The 27,184-nt window shown below is 33.0% G+C and overlaps 1 protein-coding gene across 1 annotated transcript in view; it reads left to right on the plus strand.

Annotated features, from left to right (window-relative positions):
- Nucleotides 1-1,439: 1,439 nt before the first annotated feature.
- The window catches only part of LOC139877881 (uncharacterized), a 77,325-nt gene continuing 51,580 nt past the window's right edge, over nucleotides 1,440-27,184 (plus strand). The window contains exons 1-8 of the mRNA XM_071865282.1: nucleotides 1,440-1,680; nucleotides 1,798-1,961; nucleotides 2,516-2,581; nucleotides 2,817-2,931; nucleotides 4,418-4,527; nucleotides 4,661-4,756; nucleotides 5,678-5,801; nucleotides 6,243-6,329. Coding sequence (XP_071721383.1) covers nucleotides 1,440-1,680; nucleotides 1,798-1,961; nucleotides 2,516-2,581; nucleotides 2,817-2,931; nucleotides 4,418-4,527; nucleotides 4,661-4,756; nucleotides 5,678-5,801; nucleotides 6,243-6,329 — 1,003 coding nt within the window. The remainder of the gene's footprint in view (nucleotides 1,681-1,797; nucleotides 1,962-2,515; nucleotides 2,582-2,816; nucleotides 2,932-4,417; nucleotides 4,528-4,660; nucleotides 4,757-5,677; nucleotides 5,802-6,242; nucleotides 6,330-27,184) is intronic.

The raw sequence follows: 27,184 nt of genomic DNA on the forward strand, positions 1-27,184 counted from the left end.
CAAATTAAACCCGGCAACGACCCCGAAACCCAAACAAACCTTAGATCCAGAGGATAACTAACTCGGATCGTCGCCTGGAAGTTGCTGAGAGATCGAAGAAGCTGACCGGACAAAGACACTGCCGGAAAAGAAGGAACGGAGGTTGCACTTATTAAAACTGAAAGCAAGAAAACCGAAACCACCGGCGAGATGCCAGTGGTCGAAAAACGGAACCGCACAGAGGCTACAAAATAGCAAAGGTTGAAGGATGTAAATGACGATGATGAAGGCGGCTGAAGAAAAATAAGGCAAGGAAGAAAAAAGGAGGTTGTACGGAGAGGATTAGGTTTGTAGAGAGAAAAGTAGGGCTTTTTATATTGGGTTATTTTAGAGTACAATATTTATCAAGACATCTAGAAAAAATTCCCAGACTCATTTTTTTTTTTCTTAATATAGTCTACAAAGAAAAAAACACACAACTTATTATTCTTTTATTTTTATATTAATATATTAAGAAATTAAGAATTTTTCTAACTGTAACCCTTAGGACTATAATTAACAAATTAGGACATGCAACTTTGAATTGTACATTATTTATAACCAACCATTAACTTTTGATAACCACCTCATTACTATCTTAACGTACTATCATCAAAGCATAATTTTATTTCTTAAGCATATATAGCCCTAAGGGGTACACTTAAAAAAGTCCTAATATTAATGAAAGTGATATATCAATTTAAAACTTATTTTTATTCTTTTTATTTATATTTATAAAAGTAAAAGTGAAATATTAATTTGAAAGTATTAATTAATTTGGTACATAAAAAATGACCGAGGAATTAATAATATAACTTTCTTACCTGTATTTCTCTTCTCTCTATAGATACCGATACATGTGTGTTAGTGCGTATACATATATTTTGCGATTTAATCATCTCAACTAATTCAATTTTGTTCTCTGGAGTATCTATTAATTGTGCTACGGATACAAATTTAATTTATCTGATTCTACAGTTTTGAAAGGTGTTTGTGTCCTAGAAATACGTATCAGTTTGATCATTGCAAATGATCATTTCCGTTAACTGCTTATGTTTTTTGATTTAACCAATCGTGTCGCCTATTTTTTATTGCTTGATAACGTGCGGTACTTGATTATATTTGAGGTAATGGGATGAAGAATTAAAGAAATCAAATGACATGTTTTTCATCTAATAGCGATTTTTTTCCCTTCTTTTTTGTTATTGAATCAATTTTAGTTTATTATAGATTTATCTTGACCTAGATTATAAAATTGTGTTAATTGAGTTCCTTTTGAGGATTTATGATCGCAAAATGGAGATTGAAAATCCAAAAACGCAAAATACGTGAATAATAAGAGGAATGTAAATCAATTCATTTTCTAGAGATTAATTGGTGGTTTTTGACACGTGAAAGTCGATCTTCAAATCTAAGCAAGAATGGAGAACTTAGCACAATTGGAAGCTTTGTGTGAGAGACTCTACAATTCACATGATTCAGTTGAACGGGCTCATGTTGAAAACACTCTAAAGTGTTTTTCAACAAATACCGAATACATTTCCCAATGCAAGTATATATTGGACAATGCTTCAACTCCCTATGCATTGATGTTAGCTAGTTCGAGTTTGCTAAAACAAGTGACCGAGCACACACTATCCTTGCAGTTACGTCTCGATATACGTAATTTTTCTAATAACCTTTTTTTTTTTTTTTTTTAGGTTGACAGTTGACACATATGCTTTGTAATTCATAGATTAACATACATTATAATTTATGCCTCTGGACTATCTAATGAAGGGAATTACATTGTTACCTATTTGGCGAAAAGGGGACATGAATTGCAGCCGTATGTAATCGGATCTCTAGTCCAACTTTTGTGTCGGGTGACCAAGTTTGGTTGGTTCGATGATGATAGGTTCAGAGATGTTGTCAAAGACTCCACAAATTTTTTGATGCAGGTAGTATCTTTACCTCTGCTTTTAAGTTTTAGTAATCCACACTTGTAAAAAATTAAAGCTACATTGTCTTCTTTTGTATTTTCTTATTAGCCATTAGCAAACTATAGTATTTTCTTGTTTATACGACTCGTGTGTTGGGTTGAAAACTTGAACCAGTCTTTGGATTGGATGTTGTCTGATTTTTACCATACACTAACAAAACAATTTTCTGGACAATTTTACCCTTTCTCTAATAGCTTTATTCATCAAGTGAAGTATTTTCATTAAGGGTAAAATGGTCACAAAAGTTATCTTAGAGGTGGTGGAAGGATCCAAATGTGGGTGTGACATGCATATATGATCTATAGTTATAGTTTTACATACTATTATATTATGTTTTTGTTCTCCCAATTGCATCTATTGTATTCAAATTATATCACATACTAAAAGTGTTGCTGTTAGATTCTCTTTAATACAGAGTTACTTTAGCTACCTGCCCATATGAATGTATATGTAGTTCAATCATATGTTGATGCACAATCATTTAATGCTTGAGAGTTGGTTGTTGTGTTTGTAAGGCTTCACCGGATCATGTTTCTATTGGTTTAAAGATATTAAATCAACTTGTTACTGAGATGAATCAGGTTTGTTAATATGCCTTGCCTATTAACTACTTTGTGGTATAATGTAATAAAGTATATGTTACTCAACACATTTGTGAAGGTACATGGTCTTTTTTTTTTCTTTTGTGATTTGTCATTATTAGTCTTGTTTTTTTTCTTTCTTTATTATCAAAATTAGATTTGATGATTGATATATTAGTCGTATATATCATCATTCCTTTTCGTATTCCTACCTTTTTCCATGCTTACATTACAGCCAAATCCCGGATTGCCTTCACGTCATCGAAGAGTTGTCTGCAACTTCAGAGATCGATCTCTTTTTCAAATCTTCCAAATATCACTTTCATCCCTACAACACCTGAAAAGTGATGGTAATGTCATAGTAATTTTCAGTTCTATTAGAATTTTTTTTCTTATATTTTTAGTTGTCATTATATATATATATATATATATATATATATATATATATATATATATATATATATATAGGGAGAAGATCCAGTGAGAACTTTTTTAGTGTGAGAACTCTAGGAACTCCAAAATACACCCAAATACACTGAAATTCGAGCAAAAGAGGGGAATTCGAGCACCAAAAAAAAAGGAAAATCGAGCAAAAATGAAAAACACGGACGTACAAAAAATTCATGGTCGAACAATTTTTTTTTGTTCGACTACCAAAATGTAGAACACATTTTGTTCGAATATCACGATTTTTGTTCGAATACATCTGTGTTCTACATTTTTTTGCTCGACTACCAAAAATGTAGAACACAAAAATTTTTTGCCCGCCTTTTTTTTGTTCGAATATCATGTTTTTTGTTCGAATTGCTTATTTTTGTTCGGCCGTGTTTCTTATTTTGTTCGAATTTCCTGTTTTTTGCTCGACTATCCTCTTTTTTGCTCGTCCGTGTCCCTTTTTGCTCGAATTTCAGTGTATTTGGGGGTATTTTGGAGTTCTAAGGGTTCTCACACAAAAAAAGTTCTCATTTGATCCATCTACTATATATATATATATATATATATATATATATATATATATATATATATATATATATATATATATATATATATATATATATATATATATATATATATATAGGGCCAGGATCAATGGGGAAGTAACCAATCGGGGGAAGCGGAGGGAAGCAATTTTATTTTTTTTCGTTTTTTTGAAAAAAAAATTTCCGGCATCAAGATCACACGAAAATATGAACATTTAGAAGAGACACTTCGTGATGAATGTTATTATTTAGGCGGGAAAACGATCGACAAAATAACATTCAAGATAATATTGTTCGTGAAGAATATGAACGTTTTTTTTCATGTTTTGTGAAGTAAAATTTAGCCCGATTTAGAGTTTACGGTTTAGAGTTTACGGTTTAGGGTTTAGGGTTTGGTGTTTTGGGTTTATTCCATAGACCCAAAACACCAAACCCTAAACCCTAAACCCTAAACTCTAAACTCAAAACCGTTCGTGTTAAAAACTCAATCTAAATCCTAAATCTAAACCCTAAATCTAAACCCTAAACCCTAAATTTCTAAACCCTAAATTTCTAAACCCTAATATCTAAACCCCAATAGCTAAAACCTCAAAATACGCTCGAAAAACACGATAATTGTTATATATTACTTCTTCGAGCGTTTTCCCGCCAAAATAAAAACATTTATCACAAAGTGTCTCTACTAAATGTTCATATTTTCATCTCATCTATAATGTTCGTGAATAAAGTTTTTTCAAAAAACGAAAAAAAAAAGTTTTTGGTTCCCCGCTTCCCCCGAATCTCTTATATATATATATATATATATATATATATATATATATATATATATATATATATATATATATATTGGGTGCAGTTGGCAGCCGCTTGCAAGATCTGGCACTATCTCTGGCATTAACATGTCTGTCTTTTGATTTTGATGTGACATCAATCGACGAAAGCTCAGATGAATTTAGTATTGTCCAGGTATATGTTTAACATTGATACAATTGTGAAATAGAATATTATAAAGAACCAGCTGACTGTAATTGAAGTACCTTCAAAGGTTTTAAACTTATCGTTATCCCATTTATGTTTCCAACAACTCGTAAATTTCTAGATTCCATCTGGGTGGAAGCCGATTTTGGAAGATCCAACGACACTACAAATATTTTTTGAATACTATGCAATCACAAAGCCTCCTTCATCTAAACATGTGAGTCTTTCTTTCTCTATTATTAAATAAGTTAAATATCTCCACATTTGGCTGTGTTTGTTTTCCATATTTCTAGTTATGTTTGGATTTCACACGTATTTAATTTGAACCAATGAAATAATAAAGTTGACTTATTTTGGTAAAACACACGTGATTATGCTTTTTCTATGATATTAATAGACACATAATGTGACAAGTTTAGAGTTTAAAAGCAAGCTAACAAGCGGTTTATCCTTACTGATTGTGGTTGAGCTCAAGTTTAAACCTTGCATGTTATGGTTCCAGAATCAGTTGCTCAGAAATCGGTTTTTTTTTTTCTTTTCATGAATCGTTTACAGAAAATTGTATATTGCAATAGTGAGAAACCCAATTTGTATTAACCCTTCTAAGTTCTACAAGGTTCACTAAATTGAATTGAAATTTTTGTTTTTTGTTTTCATTGTAGCTTTTTACTTAAGTAAGCATAAGCATTAATGGCTTTTCAGCTTTATATACTCTATGATGGTCCCAACCTAGTTGCACTGACTTTTCTATATGCCCAACAATGGTAGCAACATAGTTGAACTTACTGTTTTTGCTACTATATATTCCCATACACAACATTTGTTCATAGACATGTTATATAGTTATTGTAGAACATTGAAAAAAATTACAATGTTATGGCATAATAAGGCTGCATCACCATGTTACATTTCAGTATGTCAGTTTCGTTAGTGCTTAGTTGTCATCTGAAATATGAATTAAGCTTAGTTGTCATCTGAAATATGAATTAAGTGCATTTGAATGCATATTTACCGTCATCGGTGCAAACTTTTATGCAAGTTATATGTCATGTATATATTTTTAAGTGTTTATATGTTTCTGGAAAAAAAAATTTATTTTTTTTTATTTTTTTATTTATTTTTTTTTTTGTATTTATAGGCTTTGGAATGCTTAGTGAGATTGGCTTCTGTAAGGCGTTCTATATTCTCTAATGGTGCCACACGTTCGAAGTTCCTGGCCCATTTGATGACTGGAACAAAAGAGATCTTACAAGCAGGCCAAGGTACATGGTTTTCTGTTGTAGTATTAGGTTGTTAAGATATATTGATTGTGCTTATTTGGCTCATAAACTACTATTTTAGTTATATTTTAGAAGAGAGATATCTTGTATTTGCCACCTATATGTATGCATTGTCAAAGCATATTTATATTATTGGGTTGTCCCCAGAAAATAATTTCTTGTTTATCTCTTCAAGAATTGTGAGTTTGAACCTAATCCTTTTTGTCAAGATATAATGATCCAAACCACTAGATTATATTAGGATGGTTAAATACATATTTAGTCTATCTCTTATAGTATAATAGAGTACAAGATACCAAATATGAGTGCTAGATATGTTAATACTGTAATTAGTGTTTTATCCTATGCATCTTGTTTGCTTTTAATCTGAAATTCTATCAGTGAGAGCATAATCTAAAAGGTTGTTTGTGAATCTTGAACCAGGTCTTGCTGATCATTCTAATTACCATGAGTTTTGTCGTCTTCTTAGACGGTTTAGAGTAAACTATCAGGTGATATGTGCATCTGTTTGTATTTTAATTACTCCTCCAGTTCTGGGATTGTAGATATTATGTTGAGTCTCTTGACATGTACAATGTGCTACTCATATATAATTGTGCATTTTATTAATTCAACATTATGTATAGTGAAGGTATTTCATATGCCCGAGAGACATATTAAATTAACGTGGCTGATATGTTTTGATCCAAGTCGGGTCATACCCAATAACAAGCTTGCCAACACCTTATTCGTATTTGATCTTAACGATTGGATCATTGATTAAATACGCAACACTTGAATTTTAAAGAAAATGGCTTTCTAAAATTATTACTTGATGTATATATATATAAATTATGGAATAATTTATATGATATGGATTTAATTATTTATAGGTAAATAATAAATCAATTATGTTACATTTTATAAAATAGGTTTTATAAATGATGTAAACATAATAAATAAAATGTAAGTTTATAAAAATGTATTTTATAAAATTCAATTTTATAAAATCAAATTTTATAAAAACCATTTTATTTAAATGTATGTAGTGGCATGGGGACTCTAGTACACATGCTTAGATTCTTTTCTTGGTCAATTACAATTCCCATTCTCCATAAGCATGGTCTAGAGACTTGTAGTAAAAACACACATGCATAAACACATCAAGTGAAGAAGTAAAAAAGAGCTGAAAATTCAGCTACTGCAGCTGTCCAAAAACCGTGGGTTTTGGGACTCAAAACCAAGTCCTAAATTTGTTCTTGCAAGCTTAATTCAAGTGTCATTCAATTCCTAACAAAAGGCTAGGATGTTGGTGATAAGTTTGGGGTATTATCTCTTGAGGTTTCATGCTTTTGAAACTACATTCATCATCATTTCTTTGGGTTGCTGCTGTCCAGAAATCAGTGAGCAAAGAAACTGGTTTTCTAGCTTAGTTAACAAAGGTTTAAAGGTTCCAAAGTATTGCCAAGATTAAGGGTGGTGTTGGAGTACAAGAGCTTAGGGTTCTATACACTTGAAGGTTCAAGTTAGGAGCTCATTTCATCATCATCTCCTTCAAACTTTCTGCTCATTTTGAAGAACCCTCAAACTTGTTTTGAGGAGGTATAAACACTATCCTTTCTTGTTAATTAGTAAGTATTATTTCACAACTTGATCCATGGGATTTACATTTAAATGGTTGAATGATTAACAAGTTCTTAAACGGCTAAACATACTCATATTAACACGCTTCTGCAAGCTTACTAATAAATGGTTTTAAGTATTATGAAACTTGTTAAATCCCAACAATGGTATCTAGAGCCGAAGTTGTTGAAATATGCTTCGAATTGTTGTTTTAAAACCCATCAACTTTGCATTCTAAGTACATGCATGAAAGAAGAATGCAAAAATTATTGGATTTGGGTGGGTTTATGTTTAATGCCGAATTGGTTAGGGTCCAAAAGTGGGTTTGGGCTCTTCCATTTGGTTCATATTTGGTTGCATGTTGAAGTTCACAATCTATGCCTTGACCTTGTGTTGATTGCATGCTATATTTGGTTGATTTGTTATATTCATTTGGTTTGTAATAATAATTATTCAATGGCATGTAATAATTGTTCAATTGGTTTGTAATAATTATTTCATTTGGTTATGTAATTCATTTTATATTTGGTATGTAAAATAGAATAGGTTGTAATTTCATTTTCTAGATAAAATGTATTAGGATACATATTTTGTAAAAATGAAGATACAAGATGATGAAGACTTGAAGAACACAAGGTGCATATGGATGCAAGATTAAGTGGGAGATTTGAAATCTCCTACTTTGTATGATTAACCCTTACCTGGTGACATTTGTTTTCGGCTAAACAAATGTCCACCAAAATGGCTAGATTGTGAACACACTTATTTTGCATGTGTGGTTGTTTGTATGATTATTGTTTTGTATGTTTGGTTGATACAATTAATCACAAGATAACAACAAACAAAACGACAATTTAATTGGTTAAATTAGACGTACTAAGTACATGCAAAATGGTTATTTAAATGGTTGAATTAAAATTGCAACCAAAAACCTTAATAAATGGTTATTAAGAACAAGAAAAGGATAACGTATATAAAATGGTTTATATCAAGTAATTGGCTCAATTACAAGACATGAAATTGGTTTTTCATAAGTACCATACACTAAATGCATGTTGGTGTATGGCATAAAAGTTTTTCTCAAACTAGAATTAACGAAAACTTAAAATCCCTTTTACAAACAAGGTAAACAAGTTTAACGCCATCCTATTGTGTGACACTTAAAAGTATTAGGGAACTCATGATGGGATAAAGGTCACCTAACCGTTATGAGCAAACTAATATGATTAAGGTAAATTTCGCATGCTTGTGGGATAAAGGTCACCTAACCACTTGTATGTTAAATTTACAAGTCTATACAAATAGGACGACTTGATTTGGGAATCATGAACTTAGGGTCACCGAAGCATGATGAACAAATAGGCGTTGATGGGATAATATGCCATTCAAAAGGATTGCATGATCCCATAACTTAGAAGTTGCAAAAGGATTGCAATTGTCATATAATGACTACCTAGCTAAATCAAATAACGGGATAAAGGTCACCTAACCGAAATTTGGTTTACCGTTGGATTCTAAAATTTAATAAATATCAATCAAATTAAAAGGGTATTGTTTATTAAATCTAAAATCGATACTTAAAATGAACTTTGTTGAATTTTGTAGATGGCCGCTAATAACAACAACAACATGCAAAACGCACCACTTAACATGAACAACCTATCATTACGGTCTCTCCTCGAGAAAGACAAACTTAACCATACCAACTTTATGGATTGGTTCCGCAATCTTCGGATTGTCCTCAAACAAGAGGATAAAGCGTATGTACTTGAGGACCCCATTCCCGATCAACCGGATGAGAATGATGTGGAAGCAATGGCCTCTTATGATAAGTATTGCCACGACTCCCTTCAAGTCTCATGCTTAATGCTTGGGACTATGATACCCGAACTCCAAAAGGATTTCGAGCATCATAGTGCATACGACATGATAACGCAATTGAAGGAGATGTTCCTCCAACAAGCGCGTGTCGAGCGTTTCGAAATGGTTCGGGCGCTACATGCTTGTCGTATGGACGATACCCAATCGGTTTCATCTTATGTACTTAAGATGAAAAGCCTTATCGATCGTGCTAACCGTCTTAACCTAAACATATCAAATGAGTTAGCCACCGATCTTATCCTTAACTCCCTATCAAAAAGGTTTGATCAATTTGTAATTAATTACAATATGAATGGGATGGATAAGAGCATAGGTGAGCTTCACGGTATGCTTAGAACGGCGGAAACTAGCATGGGTAAAAGGGCTTTACCCGTGTTAGCAATCGATCAAGGTGGGTCAAAAGGTAACACCTCTAAGCCAAAGGTGGCCAAGAGAAAAGGACCCGCCCATCAAGGCAAAGGGAAAGGGAAGATGGTTACCCCAACCATCAACAAGGCTAAGAATCAAAAGGTAGCCGAGAAGGCAAACCCCAAAGAAGACCCATGTTTCGGTTGCGGTGAGATGGGTCATTGGAAACGAAACTGTCCGGTCTATCTTAAGGAGTTGAAGGACAAGAGGGATGCAGGGCAAACCTCAGGTAATATGTATATGGTATATATAGAGCTTAGTATTACTTCTTCTAATACATGGGTATTAGACACGGGATGTGGAACTCATATTTGCAATTCTTTGCAGGGGTTCAAAAGAAGTGATCATAAGGCGGGAACATCAAGTCTCTATATGGGCAATGGTGCAAAGGTGCATGTTAAAGCTCAAGGAGATTTTATTTTGAAGCTTCCAAGTGGATTGGAACTTATTTTAGAAAATGTTTTGTATGCTCCGGATTTGTGTAGAAACATTATTTCTATTTCTCGCTTAAAACAATGTGGTTACGTTGTTAATTTTATTGATGATGATATTCATGTTTCTAAAGATAATGTATTCTATTTCAAGGCTTCGCCTTCAAATGGAATTTATGAATTGGTTCATGATGACACATCATCGAGCTCTATATACCATACTAGCACCAAGAAACTCAAAAGGGATTTGAGTGATTCCTACTTATGGCATTGTCGCCTTGGTCACATAAACAAGAACCGAATGCATACACTTCAAAAGAATGGACTCTTGAAATCAAATGAGATGGACTTGTTTGATGTGTGTGAATCTTGTTTACAAGGCAAAATGACTAAAGCACCTTTCAAAGGGACCTATGAAAGGGCTAAGGACTTATTGGGATTAATACATTCGGATGTATGTGGACCCTTTAAGCCCATAGCTAGGAATGGTGAAAGATACTTCGTTACTTTCATTGATGACTTTAGTCGTTTTGGATATGTCTACTTGTTAAGACATAAGGACGAAACTTTTGAAGCATTCAAAGAATATCAAAGCGAAGTACAAAATCAACTCAATAAGACAATCAAGGTACTTCGTACCGATAGAGGAGGTGAATACCTAAGCGATGCTTTCCAAGATCATCTTAGGAGTTGTGGGATTATCTCACAACTTACTCCACCTGGAACACCCCAACTTAATGGAGTTTCTGAAAGGAGGAACCGAACCCTAATGGATATGGTTCGATCTATGATGGCTAGAAGCACGTTACCTCTATCATTTTGGGGTTATTGTCTATGCTCCGCGGCTCGTATTTTAAATATGGCCCCAACCAAGAAAGTGGAACGAACTCCTCATGAGATGTGGTTTGGAAAACCACCATCTCTATCATACTTAAAGGTATGGGGATGTGAAGCTTATCCTAAGCGTTACGTCCTTAATAAGTTGAATGCTCGATCCACGAAGTGTATCTTCATAGGATATCCCAAGGATGATATGGGATATTATTTCTATGATCCATCCGAGCAAAATGTATTTGTTGCTCGAAAGGCTGAATTCCTTGAAACTAAGTTCCTAATGGAAGGAAATAGTGAAAGGAAGAGAGATCTTGAAGAGGTTTGATGTCGTACGAGGTGTATATAAAATAGTTTATATTTTACTAGGAAAAACTATTAAATACGATACAATTTTACACAAGATATTTATTTATTTATAGAATGGATATACTTAAACCTTGCTACAACACTTATAGGCAGTGTACCTAATCATACAGTAGTGTAGTTTTTAGTAAGTCCGGTTCGTTCCACAGGGAAATCTTTAAACAAAGCTCAACGCTATATTAGTTTACTTTTATAAAAATACAAATATATATATAAGTAATATTATTATTATAAAGGGGGGTTTTTACCGTTTAATGACCGGTTTGTCGATTTTAAGATTTTAGTCGCAGTTAAAACCTAATGTAAAATATAAAATAAATACAAGACTTAAATTAAAGCGTAAAGTAAATAACGATAATGAAATTGCGAATAATAAAAATGCGATAAAATAAAATTGCGATAACTAAAAAGTACGATAATTAAAAGTGCGATTAAATAACAATAAATAAAAGTGCGATAATTAGAAGTGCAATTAAATATAAAATAAAGGAAATTAAATATGAAATAAAAGAATTATGCTTATTTAAACTTCCGTAATCATGATGTTTGACGTGTTGATTTTAGTTTTATGCCCATGGGTTAATTGTCCTTTGTCCTGGATTATTTAATATGTCCGTCTGGTTTTTGTCCATAACAGTCCATCAGTCATAAATATAAAGTGCGAGTGTCCTCATCAAATTATTCTTATACCCGAAGTTAAATATTCCAACTAATTGGGGATTCGAATTGTAACAAGGTTTTAATACTTTGTTTAATGAATACACCAGGTTATCGACTGCGTGTAAACCAAGGTTTTACTACTTTGTTAACAATTACACCAATTACCCTTGAATGTAATTTCACCCCTGTTTTAATTATTCTAGTGGCTATTAATCCATTCCCGTGTCCGGTTAAATGAACGATTATTCGTACATATAAATACCCCGCCCATCGTGTCCGATCGAGTGTATATGGTAATTTATAGGGACGCCCAATTGTAAATCTTTATATTAACATTAACAAACTTTTATTTAGTTAAACATATATAAAGCCCATTAATAGCCCATAGTCTAATTTCCACAAGTGTCGTTCTTTTGTCCAAACCCCAATTATAGTACAAAGCCCAATTACCCAATTTTAGTAATTAGCCCAACATCATGATTACTTCGTTTTAAATAAGCATAATAATAACTTAGCTACGAGACATTAATATAAAAAGGTTGAACATAACTTACAATGATTAAAAATAGCGTAGCGTTACACGGACAGAATTTCGACTTACACCCTTACAACATTCGCTAACATACCCTTATTATTAGAATTATAATTAAAATTAAAATTAAAATATAAATTATATATATATATTTTACGTATATATGAGAGAAGAGAGAAATAGATGATGAAAAATGATCAGAATTCGGTTTGCTTTATAGCCAGAGTTGAAATTTGGGGCTCCGCGACTCGCGGCAAAAGCCTCTTCAAACTCCGCGAGTCGCGGAGAATGTATTTACAGCTCAGTCCTTGGAGTTTTCTCTGCCGACGGTTTTTTATATATAAATATAATATATATATAATTAATATAATTAATTATATATTATATTATATTTATATACATAGTTAACTTGTAATTTTTAGTCCGTTGCGTCGAGCGTTAAGAGTTGACTCTGGTCCCGGTTCCGGATTTTCGAACGTCCTTGCGTACAATTTTATATTTTGTACTTTGCGTTTTGAATCTTGTACTCTTGTAATTTCGAGACGTTTCTTATCAATAATTGGAACCTTTTTGATTGTCTTTTGTACTTTTGAGCTTTTTGGTCGTTTGCGTCTTCAATTCGTCGAATCTGTCTTTTGTCTTCACCTTTTATTATTTAATCGAATATCACTTGTAAATAGAACAATTGCAACTAAAAGCTTGTCTTTCTTGAGGAATAATGCTATGAAATATATGTTCGTTTTTAGCATTATCAAATATTCCCACACTTGAGCGTTGCTTGTCCTCAAGCAATATCGTCTTGAAATACTAGAATCACTTCTTTATTCTTCACACTTTGTACATCAGTGATTTCTATACGGCGGTATAAACAATGGTAGTAACGATATGGTTTACAGTCCCACATGACTATAAAAATTTAGATCCATTAAGGAAATTGGATCTTTATGAAAACATTTGATCTTTTGAAATCTAGTTTTTACCCTAGATAAGTTTTCCGGAATAACCCTTTACCGGTGTTTGCAAAATATTTTTGTGGGTTTGGTGGGTTTTAGATTTGAAAATTTTAGCTCAAAACTTGCTGTTTTGTGTCACCCACTTGCTAACCTTGTATTAGGAAAGCAACACGTCCAGTTTACTTGTTCCGTATATTACCTTTCGGCAAACTACCGTCCGGTTGTAAAGGAAAGCGTTGAACAAGCAACTGTTAAGGCAATGTCCCGTGACATGCTTTTGATTATGGTCTATAACGTGTCGGACGCAATTACTATCCTTGGTAGGAGCAATAGTAAAGCTCACCCTTATAATTTTTCGGTCTGGCACAAGGTCCTGTATTTGACCACTATGCAACCACCGTTCTTACGGTTGACACCCGATTTAGTTCAGGTGACCTAATGAATTCCAGGTGAATTCCTAGGATTTTACGTTCAATGGTAATGAACGCATTGAAAATAGGGTTTTCAGAAAACAAATCGGTTTGTAATTTTGATCAAAATATTTTCTCGTTTAAGCTCGAGTTTAGATATCATTGAATTCCATGAGTTTGAATTCTCAATCTTTAAGGTCAATCTCTAGGATTGAGTAATATCAGTCTTAAAAGCTGATTTTTAATCTTTAAGGAGATTATCCTTTCTGGGGATCTGATTCATTAGTCTTATCAAGCTAATTTGCACGGTGCCCCCCCCCCCCATTGTACGAGATAAATCCTTCTCATGGTTAGGATAAATCTGACCACTTGGCGACCCTGTTTAATGCTGAGGTCCGTGGATTTCCTGCTGATTTTAGAGATGACTTTTCTAGATTTTTCGTCAACCTACAGCTGGTCTGGACGACAACTTCATGACCTAAATCAAGAAGCGCGTTTCTTTTTAGGAAGACTTTACTTCCTTTTAATGATGGAATTGATTCATCGTGTAGATCCATCTCTTCTTTTCTTTCATTGGGTAAAACAGTTTAGTTTAGTCCAAAGCAAAAGTATTTTCAGTTATTTGTTACAGATATATGTGACATATGTTTAAAATAACTTGGTAAATTTTCCCACACTTGGCTTTTATTTTCCTTTTTATCGTCCTCTATTCCATTTTAAATGAATTTTAACATTTTAGTTTGTTTCTCAATTTATGTCCTTTTCGAGGTAACAATAATTTCGGTGTTAAAACCTAGTTTTATCGTTCATAAATATGTATAAACATGATTTTAAATTCATTTAATTGAAAATTTTGAAAAATTTTACTAGAATTGGGTAGTCAGTATATAAGACCAGGGCTGTTCTTTTATTATCAGAGAGCACTAGATTCTAATACAACTACTGCTTTACTAGTATTTTTAATGGTAACCAAGTGTATAAAATAAAAATTTTAAAATCCGAAAGAATTTAACCCCTTCCCACACTTAAGATCTTGCAATGCCCTCATTTGCAAGAAATCAGTAACAATTTAAATTATTGAGGGTGATTTGTGTGAAAATGATTAAATTTTTACCAAAGTTTCCAAATATATTGGCGTTTGTTTGCTGAATGATAAATGGTGCACATCATTTGTTCATTCTGTCTTGTTGTTATTTCACATATATTTTGCATCTTGTCGTCAAAATTAGTTGCTTTTGCTGAACTTAATGCCAGTCTTTGAAAATGCGTTGTTTTACCCTGTTGTGTACATAAGATAAACTGCAAACATATATACATATTTTTGAAGTTTGGTATATTACCCCACATTCAAAAATTATTAAAATCTAAGAATAAAAGTTAGATAATTATAAAAATGATTACAATATTAACAAAAATATTAAATGTATCAATAATTACAAATTACAAAATAAAAAAAAAATAATAAGTAAACTAAGGATGATATTGGTACCAATAGGGGTTCCAGGCATAACCATAAGTGCTATAGAATGCTTCGGCAGGGTCATACGTAGGATATGGTGGCTGCATCTCTATAGACCAAGGAGGGAAGATGGGTTTCGGTGTAGGAATATAGTTTCTACCTATATGTTGGCAATGAGCTATGATCTGGTTCTGATGAACTTGCCAATCTTCAAATGCTCTTTGTCTAGCATTTTCGTATTCCTGAGAAGCTATAAACCTATGCATTTCTTGCATCTCATTCCCCCCTCCTACATTACCTTGTTGTTGGTTTCTCTCCACCTGTGGATGTCTACCATGGTATCGTACTGCGGCGTTATTTCGCCTCTTCAAAACTTTCGCACCATGGTATACATTTAAACCTATAGTATCGCGGGGTTCCGGTTCTTCTACTAATAATCCCCCCCGACTTATATCCACACCGAGATATTCACCAATCAAAGTAATAAAAATACCACCTCCTATTATGCTATGTGGTCGCATCCCCCGAACCATAACTGATAAATAATAACCCACACAATATGGTATACTTACAGCGCTCTGTGGGTCTCGAATACACATATGGTAAAACAAATCCTGTTCATTTACTTTTTCCTTGTTTTTACCCCTTTGTGTAATCGAATTAGCTAAAAACCTATGTATCACTCTTAATTCGGCTCTATCTATATCCAAATAAGAGTAACTTCCCCCTTTGAAACGGTGATGGCTTGTCATTTGACTCCACACACCGTGTGTATAAAAATTTTCATCTATCTTTCTACCGTTTAGTATCAATCCTCTACAATCGGCAGACGCTAACTCCTCAGGCGTATATATACGTAAAGCCTGAGCCATGTCCAGTAAAGACATGTGGCGCATCGAACCGCCTAACAAAAATCTAATAAAAGAACGATCGGTTAAACTAGCTACCCGATCATTCAACTCTATACTACATAACAATTCTTCACACCATACTTTATATACAGGTCTGCGTATGGTGAATAAACATATCCAGTCATTAAAAGAAGAATTACCATACCTCTGTACAAGTAATTCCCTAATTGGCCCGGCCAATTCTACAGCTTCTAAGGGTCCCCATTCTATGACCCTCGGTACCTCAACAACCTTAGAGTGAAGAGTATGCAAACCCCGTTGATATTTTGGATAATCTATCCAAAGTCTGTCAAATCTCAGGTTCGGGTGCAACTCTTCCAAATGCATATCGGAAAAGGTCATGACTGGATGAGGTACATCCTGCTTGTAGTAGTTATCCACCTCCTGTTGTTCCAAATTCTCAGCAGGAGCATTGCGGGCTTGGGATGAAGATTCACCCCTTTCATTCTGCAAAACACATCAAACACAAATTTTGTGCATCCAAATATGCATTAGTGTCAGCAAAATCATCAATCAAAATAATTACAATGACATTATCAATTTATATCAAACTTAAGCTCATTTTCATATTTTCATCAAATTTACACTTTTTCAAATAAGCATATACAAAAATTTTCGCCAAGTTCATAAGCATTCAACTCAAATAACATGTCAAAATAATCATTACTAGCAATCAAACAAGTCTCAAATGGCATTATCTTTCAAAAATCAAGTTCATGAATTTTGGACTTGAAAAAGTCCACTTTAATTCTCAAAATCATGTTTAGGCTCAAAGTTTGGATCATTTAACTACCTAGACATGTTACACTACTCAATTTAGCAACAATTCATGACAAAAATCGGCCATAACCTGTTTATATCAAAAAGCCCCAAATTTGCTCAAGAACACAAACCCTAGATTACTCAAAATTTGAAGTTTAAGGCTTCTAATCATGTTAAACAGCATCAATCTAGGTTATACAAGCATAATACATAAACAATTTAAGCTTAATTACACTAAAAAGCATCAAAATCAAATTGGGGAAAAAATAGCTCAAGAACACCTAATTTCGAATTAATGGTGTTTAGGTGTAGAAATTTACCGTTTTTCTTGAGTAATTCTTAGATAGCATCCTTCTCAACATGATTTTAGCAAAAGATTTGGTGATTAACGGTTAAAAATTGTGATTTTGGGGGGGTTTTTTTCGTGTTTTTGCGCAGCTCTTTTCGCAGTGTTTTTGGGTGTTTTTGTGTTTTGGAGTGCACTGATCGTTCAGCTCTTTATATTTTTTTTTTCTGATTTTCGGTCCCTCCGCGAGTCGCGGAGATTTAAGCACCAAACTCCGCGAGTCGCGGAGTTTGCTCTTTTTTTTTTTTTTTTTTTTTATATATAATCTTTAACTTATAAAACAATTAAGTATTTAATTTTAAAATTTTGTTTCCCTTGTTATTTAGGATGAGGTCGTTTCGGATCGATGTCCTAGTCCGTCCTTCGACAAAATTTTAAAATTTGTCTTTTTGTAGCGATTGTTTTAAAAGCTAAGATTTTTGGGGTTTTTAATGTTTTTGGCATACTTTAAATTAATAAGATTAAAAATAATGATAATAAAAGTTCTCGTCCCTCCCTTGGGTAAAGTAATTTCGGTTCAAAGACCTAGTCTTCAACTTACGACGAATTTTAAAAATCATATTCTTAACTTAATGAGATAAAGTAAATTTTTGTTTTTAAATTCACACAACTTAAATATAAAATTCAAAATTAATATTAAAAATTTACACCAAACTTAAAATTTGAAATGCATAAAATTAAAAATTAATATTTTAAAAATTAAAAATTCACACCAAACTTAATTTAAAAATTCATATTATAAATTCATATCAAACTTATATTAATTTTTCAAATATTTACAATTTTAAATATATTGTTTTTACAAAGTTTACAATATTAATTTAAGATTTAAATATTAATTTTAAAAACATGGTAAAAATAAAATTAAAAATCTTTTTGTCTTTTTATCCCACTTTAATTAATCAAATATTATCAAAAATATGCGCCCCTCTTTTCGGTAAAGTAATTTCGGTTCCAAGACCTAATTTAACTCATGACGAATTTTTGAAATATTTTGGGTTGATTGATTAAAGATATTTATACCTTAAGAATAAACGTTAAATTTCGCAGTGATGTAATAAATTTTTGAATGATATCAATAATTTCGGTCGCCAAACCTAATTTTATTCAATACCAATTTAATACTTTTTAGCGAACAAATTAGCGTTTATTATCAAAAGGTTAAAAATAAAAATAAAAACTAAAAACTGTACAGACATACCTGTGCAATAGATTTCTTAGTTATATGATCTATTCCATTCATAAGATAGTCGGTTTAATTGGTTTTCCATGGCTGCATAGGCGTAACCTCGAGCATTCATTGTCTTTTCTTCTAAACATATGAACGGTCCGTCTCTGCATAAAGTAACAAATTCGGTATTTGAATAGGTTTGATTATTTGAACATTTACCTCCATGTGACCATTTTCCGCATTTGTGACATCTTTCTAGGTGTCGTGCTCTTCTTTTCGCTGCGGATTTTGATTTTCCTTTACCAAATTGTAACTTATTATCTTCGCATCTGGATTCTTTTCTAACTCCGTCCATTCTTTCTCTGATTACTGATACTAATTCGCTCGGTAGTATGTCATTATTACGTTTAGTGATCAAAGCGTGTAGCATTAGACCATGGTTTAGTTCACAGGCAGTCTTCATTTTGTAAAAACCTAAAAAAATAAAAATTCAGAATGGGGGGAGAAGACTAGTTCTTTAGGGTCTGCTAGGGAAAGACCATACGTGTTCCATTTTCGAGAACTACACGAAAACAGACAATCTAACTCTAACAGAAATACTTATTATCCTTTAAAGACTTGATTCTCCCCACACTTAGTTAGCTGTGGTGTCGAAATTGTGATTAACTTCGTTGTCGACTTCCATCGGACCATGTATGTAATGTTTAACTCTGTGACCATTAACTTTAAATTCAATCCCATTTGAATTTATTAATTCTATCGTTCCGTATGGGAAAACTCTTTTGACTATGAATGGTCCAGACCATCTTGATTTCAATTTTCCAGGAAATAGCTTGAATCGTGAATTGAAAAGAAGAACTCTGTCTCCTTCTTTAAATTCTTTTGAACTTCTGATTCTTTTATCATGCCATTTCTTCGTTCTTTCTTTATAGATTAACGAATTTTCGTATGCTTCATGTCTTAATTCTTCTAATTCATTTAGTTGACTTAATCGTAGACGTCCAGCTCCATGTAAATCAAGATTACATGTCTTCAAAGCCCAAAATGCTTTGTGTTCAATTTCTACTGGAAGATGACATGCTTTTCCATAAACAAGTCTAAAAGGTGTGGTTCCAATTGGAGTTTTGTAGGCTGTTCTAAAAGCCCAGAGTGCATCCTCCAATTTAATGGACCATTCCTTCGGATTTGATCCTATGGTTTTCTCTAGAATACGTTTTAAAGCTCGGTTGGTATTTTCAACTTGTCCACTTGTTTGTGGATGATATGCGGTGGAGATTTTATGAGTTACTCCATATCTTTTAAGAACTTTCTCAAGTTGATTATTACAGAAATGAGTACCCCGATCACTTATTAAAGCTTTCGGTGTTCCAAACCTTGCAAAAAGACGTTTTAAAAAGTTGACTACAACTCGTGCATCGTTAGTTGGGAGAGCTTGTGCTTCCGCCCATTTAGATACATAATCAATGGCTACGAGTATATATAGATTATTATGAGATTTTGGAAATGGACCCATAAAGTCAATACCCCAAATGTCAAATACTTCACATACTTGGATGACATTTTGTGGCATTTCATCACGTTGACTTATTTTTCCGGCCCTTTGACATGCATCACAGGATTTGCATAGAAGGTGTGCGTCTTTGTAAATTGTAGGCCAATAGAATCCAGCTTCATAAACTTTTCTTGCTGTTAGTTGAGGCCCATAATGCCCTCCTGTTGGTCCTGTGTGCCAATGGTTTAAAATTTTACTAGCTTCATCTCCAAATACACATCGGCGTATTATTCCATCGGGACAACTTTTAAACAGATGTGGATCTTCCCAGAAATAGTGTTTTATATCACTGAAGAATTTCTTTCGTCTTTGGTACGATAATCCTTTTTCAAGGAATCCACAAACTAAGTAGTTTGCATAGTCTGCAAACCATGGGATTTCTTTATAATCTATCTTCAATAGATATTCATCAGGAAAGTTGTCTTGTATGGCCGATTCATTTAGAACTTCTAACTCAGGATTTTCAAGACGAGAAAGATGATCAGCGGCGAGATTTTCTGCTCCTCTTTTATCTCGGATTTCAATATCAAACTCTTGTAAGAGTAAGATCCAACGGATTAATCTTGGTTTAGCATCTTGTTTTGAAAATAGGTATCTAAGAGCAGAATGGTCGGTATAGACCACCGTTTTTGCTAGAACGAGATATGATCGAAATTTGTCAAAAGCAAAGACAATAGCAAGGAGTTCTTTTTCAGTAGTTGTATAGTTCGTTTGTGCTCCTTGTAACGTCTTACTAGCATAATATATAGGTTGAAATCGTTTTTCAATCCTTTGTCCTAAAACGGCTCCCATTGCAAAATCACTTGCATCGCACATTAGTTCAAATGGTAGATTCCAATTTGGTGTTATCATGATCGGTGCATTAGTGAGTTTTTCTTTAAGAATATTAAAAGATTTGATACATTCATCTGAAAAGATGAATGGCGCATCCTTTTCTAGGAGTTTATTCATAGGAGTGGCAATTTTAGAAAAATCTTTTATGAAACGTCGGTAAAAACCGGCATGCCCTAGAAAACTCCTAACTCCTCTAACATTTGTGGGATGTGGAAGTTTAGCAATTACATCTACTTTAGCTCTATCCACTTCAATTCCTTCTTTTGAAATTTTATGTCCAAGAACGATGCCTTCTTTAACCATGAAATGGCATTTCTCCCAATTAAGTACTAGATTTGATTTTTCGCATCTAATTAGCATTCGTTCCAGATTAACTAGACATGATTTAAATGTATCACCGAAGACTGAAAAGTCATCCATGAATACTTCCATGCATTCTTCTATCATGTCGTAAAAAATCGCCATCATGCACCTTTGAAAGGTTGCAGGGGCGTTACAAAGTCCAAATGGCATGCGTTTGTAAGCAAAAGTACCATAAGGGCACGTGAATGTGGTTTTCTCTTGATCTTCGGGTGCTATTGGAATTTGAAAATATCCGGAAAATCCATCTAGAAAACAATAGTAACTATTTCCGGCTAATCTTTCCAACATTTGATCTATGAAAGGTAAGGGAAAGTGATCTTTTCTGGTGGCGTCATTTAATTATCTATAATCAATACATACACGCCATCCTGTTACAGTCCTAGTAGGAATAAGCTCATTTTTCTCATTTGTAATGACAGTCATGCCACCCTTCTTTGGCACGCATTGAACTGGGCTTACCCATGGACTATCAGAAATTGGATATATCAAACCTGCATCTAGCAGTTTAATAATCTCTTTCATAACTACATCTTGCATATTAGGATTTAGTCTTCGTTGGCGTTGCACATACGTTTTATGACCTTCTTCCATAAGGATTTTATGTGTGCAATACGAAGGACTTATTCCTTTAATATCATGAATCTTCCATGCAATGGCTGGTTTATGAGCTTTCAACACAGAAATGAGTTGTGATTTTTCATCATTTGTGAGAGAAGACGATATTATTACAGGTAATTCAGATTCACCATGTAAATAAGCGTATTCCAAATGGTTTGGAAGTGGCTTTAACTCTAATTTCGGAGGTTCTTCTATCGATGATTTATATCGATATCTGTCTTCTTCTTTTAGCATTTGAATTTCTTCTGTTGTTGGTTCATATCCATTAGCTATAAGTGTAGCTAACATTTCAGCTTCATCAATTGGTTCATTACCTTCTCCTAAAGAACATTCTCCTGTTCCTTGTAATTCTGGAAATTCTTCTAATAATTCTGCATGTGCATCTATAGTTTGAATATAATAACATGTATCATCTGCAGATTGCGGTTGTTGCATTGCTCTATCAACTGAAAAGGTAACACTCTCATCCTCTATACTTAGGGTCAATTTCTTACCGAACACGTCTATCATTGCTTTAGCCGTGTTTAAGAATGGTCTTCCTAATATTAGAGGAACTTGAGAATCTTCTTCCATGTCCAAAACAACAAAATCTACTGGAAATACTAAAGTACCAACTTTAACTAGCATGTTCTCCATTATCCCTCTAGGATATTTTATTGATCTATCGGCTAGTTGTATGCTTATTCTGGTTGGTTTCAATTCTCCAAGGTCTAGTTTAGTGTATAGTGAATACGGCATTAGATTTATACTAGCACCTAAGTCTGCCAATGCTTCTATTGAACTAAGACTACCCAGAAAACATGGAATTGTGAAACTTCCTGGATCAGATAGTTTTTCTGGTATCTTATTCAACAGCACTGCTGAACAATTAGCATTCATAGTAACAACCGAGAGTTCTTCCATTTTCTTTCTATTTGAGATTAGATCTTTCAAGAATTTAGCATATCTAGGCATTCCTGAAATCACATCAATGAAAGGAAGATTTACATTTATCTGTTTAAACATATCCAAGAATTTGGATTGCTCGGCTTCAAGTTTCTCTTTCTTCATTTTACTCGGATAAGGAAGTGGTGGTTGGTATGGTTTAACATAAGGTTTATCCTTAACTGTGTTATCTTCATTAACCTTTTCAACTACCGGTTCTTTTTCCTTATCTTGATCAAGTTGTGGTTCTTGTGGAGTAGGAATGGTTTCATCAGAAGTTACAGGTATTTCAGGTGGTTTAAGTGTTGTACCACTTCTTGTGGTAATAGCTTTAGCTGTTTCATTCCGGGGGTTAGCATTTGTATCGCTAGGTAGACTTCCCGGTTTTCTTTCACCTATTAACCTTGCTAGGTTACTTACTTCTTGTTCCAGATTTTGAATAGAAGCTTGTTGATTTCTAAATGCTTGAGCATTTTGTTCATTGGTTTGTTTTTGAGATGTGAAAAACTGCGTTTGAGTTTCAACTAGCTTCGTCATCATATCTTCTAAATTCGGCTTTTTATCATCGGTTTGTTGTGGTGGTTTGTTTTGAAAATTCGGTCTTTGCTGATTGTAAGTATTATTGGATACTTGTTGATTGCTAGGACCTTGTTGGTTGTTGTATGGAATATTTCGGTTATAATTCTGGTTTTGATTGTAAATCGGTCTTGGCGGTTGATAATTATTCTGATAATTATTTCCAGGCCTTTGGTTTATGTATGAAATATTCTCTCTTTGTTCCATTGTTAATTCAATACTGAGACAATCTTTTGTCAAATGTGGTCCTCCACACTGCTTACAACTAATTCGTATTGAGTGAATATCTTTAGTCATCTTTTCCATTCGTCGTTCCACAGCATCTATCTTTGCGGAAATGGAATCTAAGTCATGGGTAGAATCGGCTCTAGCTGCTTTAGATGATCTAATGATGTCTTTTTCTTGGTGCCACTCATGTGAGTGGGAAGCAGTGTTGTCAATAATTTTGTAAGCATCAGTTTCGGTTTTCTTCATAATAGAACCACCAGCTGCTATATCTATGTCTTTTCTTGTAGTGATGTCGCATCCTCGGTAGAATATTTGTACTATTTGACAGGTGTCTAAACCATGTTGCGGACATCCTCTTAATAACTTTCCATATCTTGTCCATGCCTCATATAGAGTTTCATTTGGTTTCTGTGTGAACGTAACAATTTCTGCTTGAAGTCTTACGGCTTTAGATGCAGGAAAGAATTGTTTAAGAAATTTGTCAATTAAAACGTCCCATGTATCGATCGTCCCTTCAGGTAACGATTCCAACCAATCTTTGGCTTCTCCCTTTAAAGTCCAGGGAAATAACATGAGATATATCTGTTCATCCTCCACTTCTCGTATTTTAAATAGTGTGCAGATCCTATTAAAGGTACGTAGATGTTCATTTGGATCTTCCTTCGGCGCACCACTAAATTGGCATTGATTAGTCACCATGTGTAGAATTTGTCCTTTGATTTCATAATCTGGCGCATTAATGTCTGGATGAGTAATTGCGTGACCTTGGCCACTGCGTTTAGCTCTCATTCGGTCTTCCATACTTAAAGGTTCCAGATTCTCCATAATTGAATTTGTTGAATCGGTATCAATAGATGATTCTGATTTAATGGTTCGTTCCTCAACAATCTCTGTTTGAATGATTGGTGGTTCCGGAGGAAAGTTTAGTGGTTCAGGATCTACGAACCGTTCCTGAATATTCTCTGGATTCTCAATTGTGAGGTTGGGTTCAAAAAATGGATTATCGGAAATTTGAACTGAAGTACTTGGTTGACTGGATGACGATTCTAAAGAAAAATCAACGGCGGTTATATTTGTTAAACGATGTCTTGATCGAGTTACAGGTGGTGAACGTACAAAAGGTGATGAACGTCTTGCTCGGTGCATTCACTGAATATCCTATTAGTTTTTAAAAGGAAAGAAAAATTATAATAAGTTATCCAATCAATAGACTTTTCTGATTTTGCCCACGTTTCGAATAGCCAAAAGATGCAGCAGAGGGGCAGGATTCGTTTGGTCTCAATATAATTGAGGACTGTTTGGCTCCAATAACCCGGTCCACGTACAAATCCAACTATTACTACGAACCAGAAAATTTTGATGTCTATTAATTTAACCACTTAAAATAAATTTTCGTAATTTTAAGAAATTTTAGATAAGAAGTAGAATAAAAATCTATGTCCTAAAACTAGAATAGCGAGAAATAAGAGAGAAAAAGAGTTCGTCGCAAAAGGTCGAAAAAGAAAAAAAATGGTTGAAAAATAAAAGGTGACGGAAAAATAAAAGAAACTTATAAAAACTTAAAAATACTTGACTAACCTAACCTTATTACTACAACTAACTTAAAATTATAATCGCAAATTGAAATTACTAATTGGAATGATAATTGATACATAGTAAAAGGTGTCTAAAAATATTAAAGCTTACAGGAAAAACTAAATCCCAAATAGAAATAACTTAAAAAGAAACTAAAACTTAAAAAGGCGTCGCAAAATTCTAAAGCACCTAAATCTTAGTCTAAAGAAAAAGCACTTAAGGAATTCTACGGCAAAGCCTAAAAATCTAGGAGTAAAAATAACTAAAGCAAAAACTAAGTTTAAAATTAAATATGAGCTAAAAAAAATACAAATATTACGCTACAACGATTAAAAAAGGACAAAATATAAAAATATACAAAAAGTTGTAAAAAGTACAATTTTTATAAAAATATTATTTTTATATTATTTATTTAATAAAACTACTAATTTTACAATTTAATAAAACTAATTAATACTAAATACATAAATTAAATAAAAAGTAAAAATAAAAATAAAACTAATAATAATAATAATAATAATTAGGTTTAAATAATAATTATAATTAATAATAATCCGTAATTAATGCAGATTTAGGGTTATTTTGTCGCCTGTCAGAAAGGCTCCGCGAGTTGCGGCATTTATTGCATCAAACCCCGCGAGTCGCGGGGTTCAGAATTTCAGCTGACAGGTTTGAGTTTTTACGCGTTTTTATTTAATTTTTTTTTTATTATTTTCTGTTTTCTGTTTTTAAATAAATAAAAGATTTTAAAATAAAACTTATATTTTTATAAACTAAAATAAAAATAAAGAAACTTATAAAACTTAAATATTTAACAAAATCTTAAAAATACATATATTTTTGTTTTTTCTTTTTATATTTTTGAATAATTAAAACGTATTTTTACAAAAACGACTTTTAATAAAAGTAACTAAAAATTTTTTTTTTTTTATATTAGCGTTGCGCTTTCGGCGTTTAAGAGTGTTCCCCGGCAGCGGCGCCAAAAATACTTGATGTCGTACGAGGTGTATATAAAATAGTTTATATTTTACTAGGAAAAACTATTAAATACGATACAATTTTACACAAGATATTTATTTATTTATAGAATGGATATACTTAAACCTTGCTACAACACTTATAGGCAGTGTACCTAATCGTACAGTAGTGTAGTTTTTAGTAAGTCTGGTTCGTTCCACAGGGAAATCTTTAAACAAAGCTCAACGCTATATTAGTTTACTTTTATAAAAATACAAATATATATATAAGTAATATTATTATTATAAAGGGGGGTTTTTACCGTTTAATGACCGGTTTGTCGATTTTAAGATTTTAGTCGCAGTTAAAACCTAATGTAAAATATAAAATAAATACAAGACTTAAATTAAAGCGTAAAGTAAATAACGATAATGAAATTGCGAATAATAAAAATGCGATAAAATAAAATTGCGATAACTAAAAAGTACGATAATTAAAAGTGCGATTAAATAACAATAAATAAAAGTGCGATAATTAGAAGTGCAATTAAATATAAAATAAAGGAAATTAAATATGAAATAAAAGAATTATGCTTATTTAAACTTCCGTAATCATGATGTTTGACGTGTTGATTTTAGTTTTATGCCCATGGGTTAATTGTCCTTTGTCCTGGATTATTTAATATGTCCGTCTGGTTTTTGTCCATAACAGTCCATCAGTCATAAATATAAAGTGCGAGTGTCCTCATCAAATTATTCTTATACCCGAAGTTAAATATTCCAACTAATTGGGGATTCGAATTGTAACAAGGTTTTAATACTTTGTTTAATGAATACACCAGGTTATCGACTGCGTGTAAACCAAGGTTTTACTACTTTGTTAACAATTACACCAATTACCCTTGAATGTAATTTCACCCCTGTTTTAATTATTCTAGTGGCTATTAATCCATTCCCGTGTCCGGTTAAATGAACGATTATTCGTACATATAAATACCCCGCCCATCGTGTCCGAT

This window comes from Rutidosis leptorrhynchoides, chromosome 11, assembly GCF_046630445.1.
Source record: "Rutidosis leptorrhynchoides isolate AG116_Rl617_1_P2 chromosome 11, CSIRO_AGI_Rlap_v1, whole genome shotgun sequence".
Classification (NCBI taxonomy): domain Eukaryota; kingdom Viridiplantae; phylum Streptophyta; class Magnoliopsida; order Asterales; family Asteraceae; genus Rutidosis; species Rutidosis leptorrhynchoides.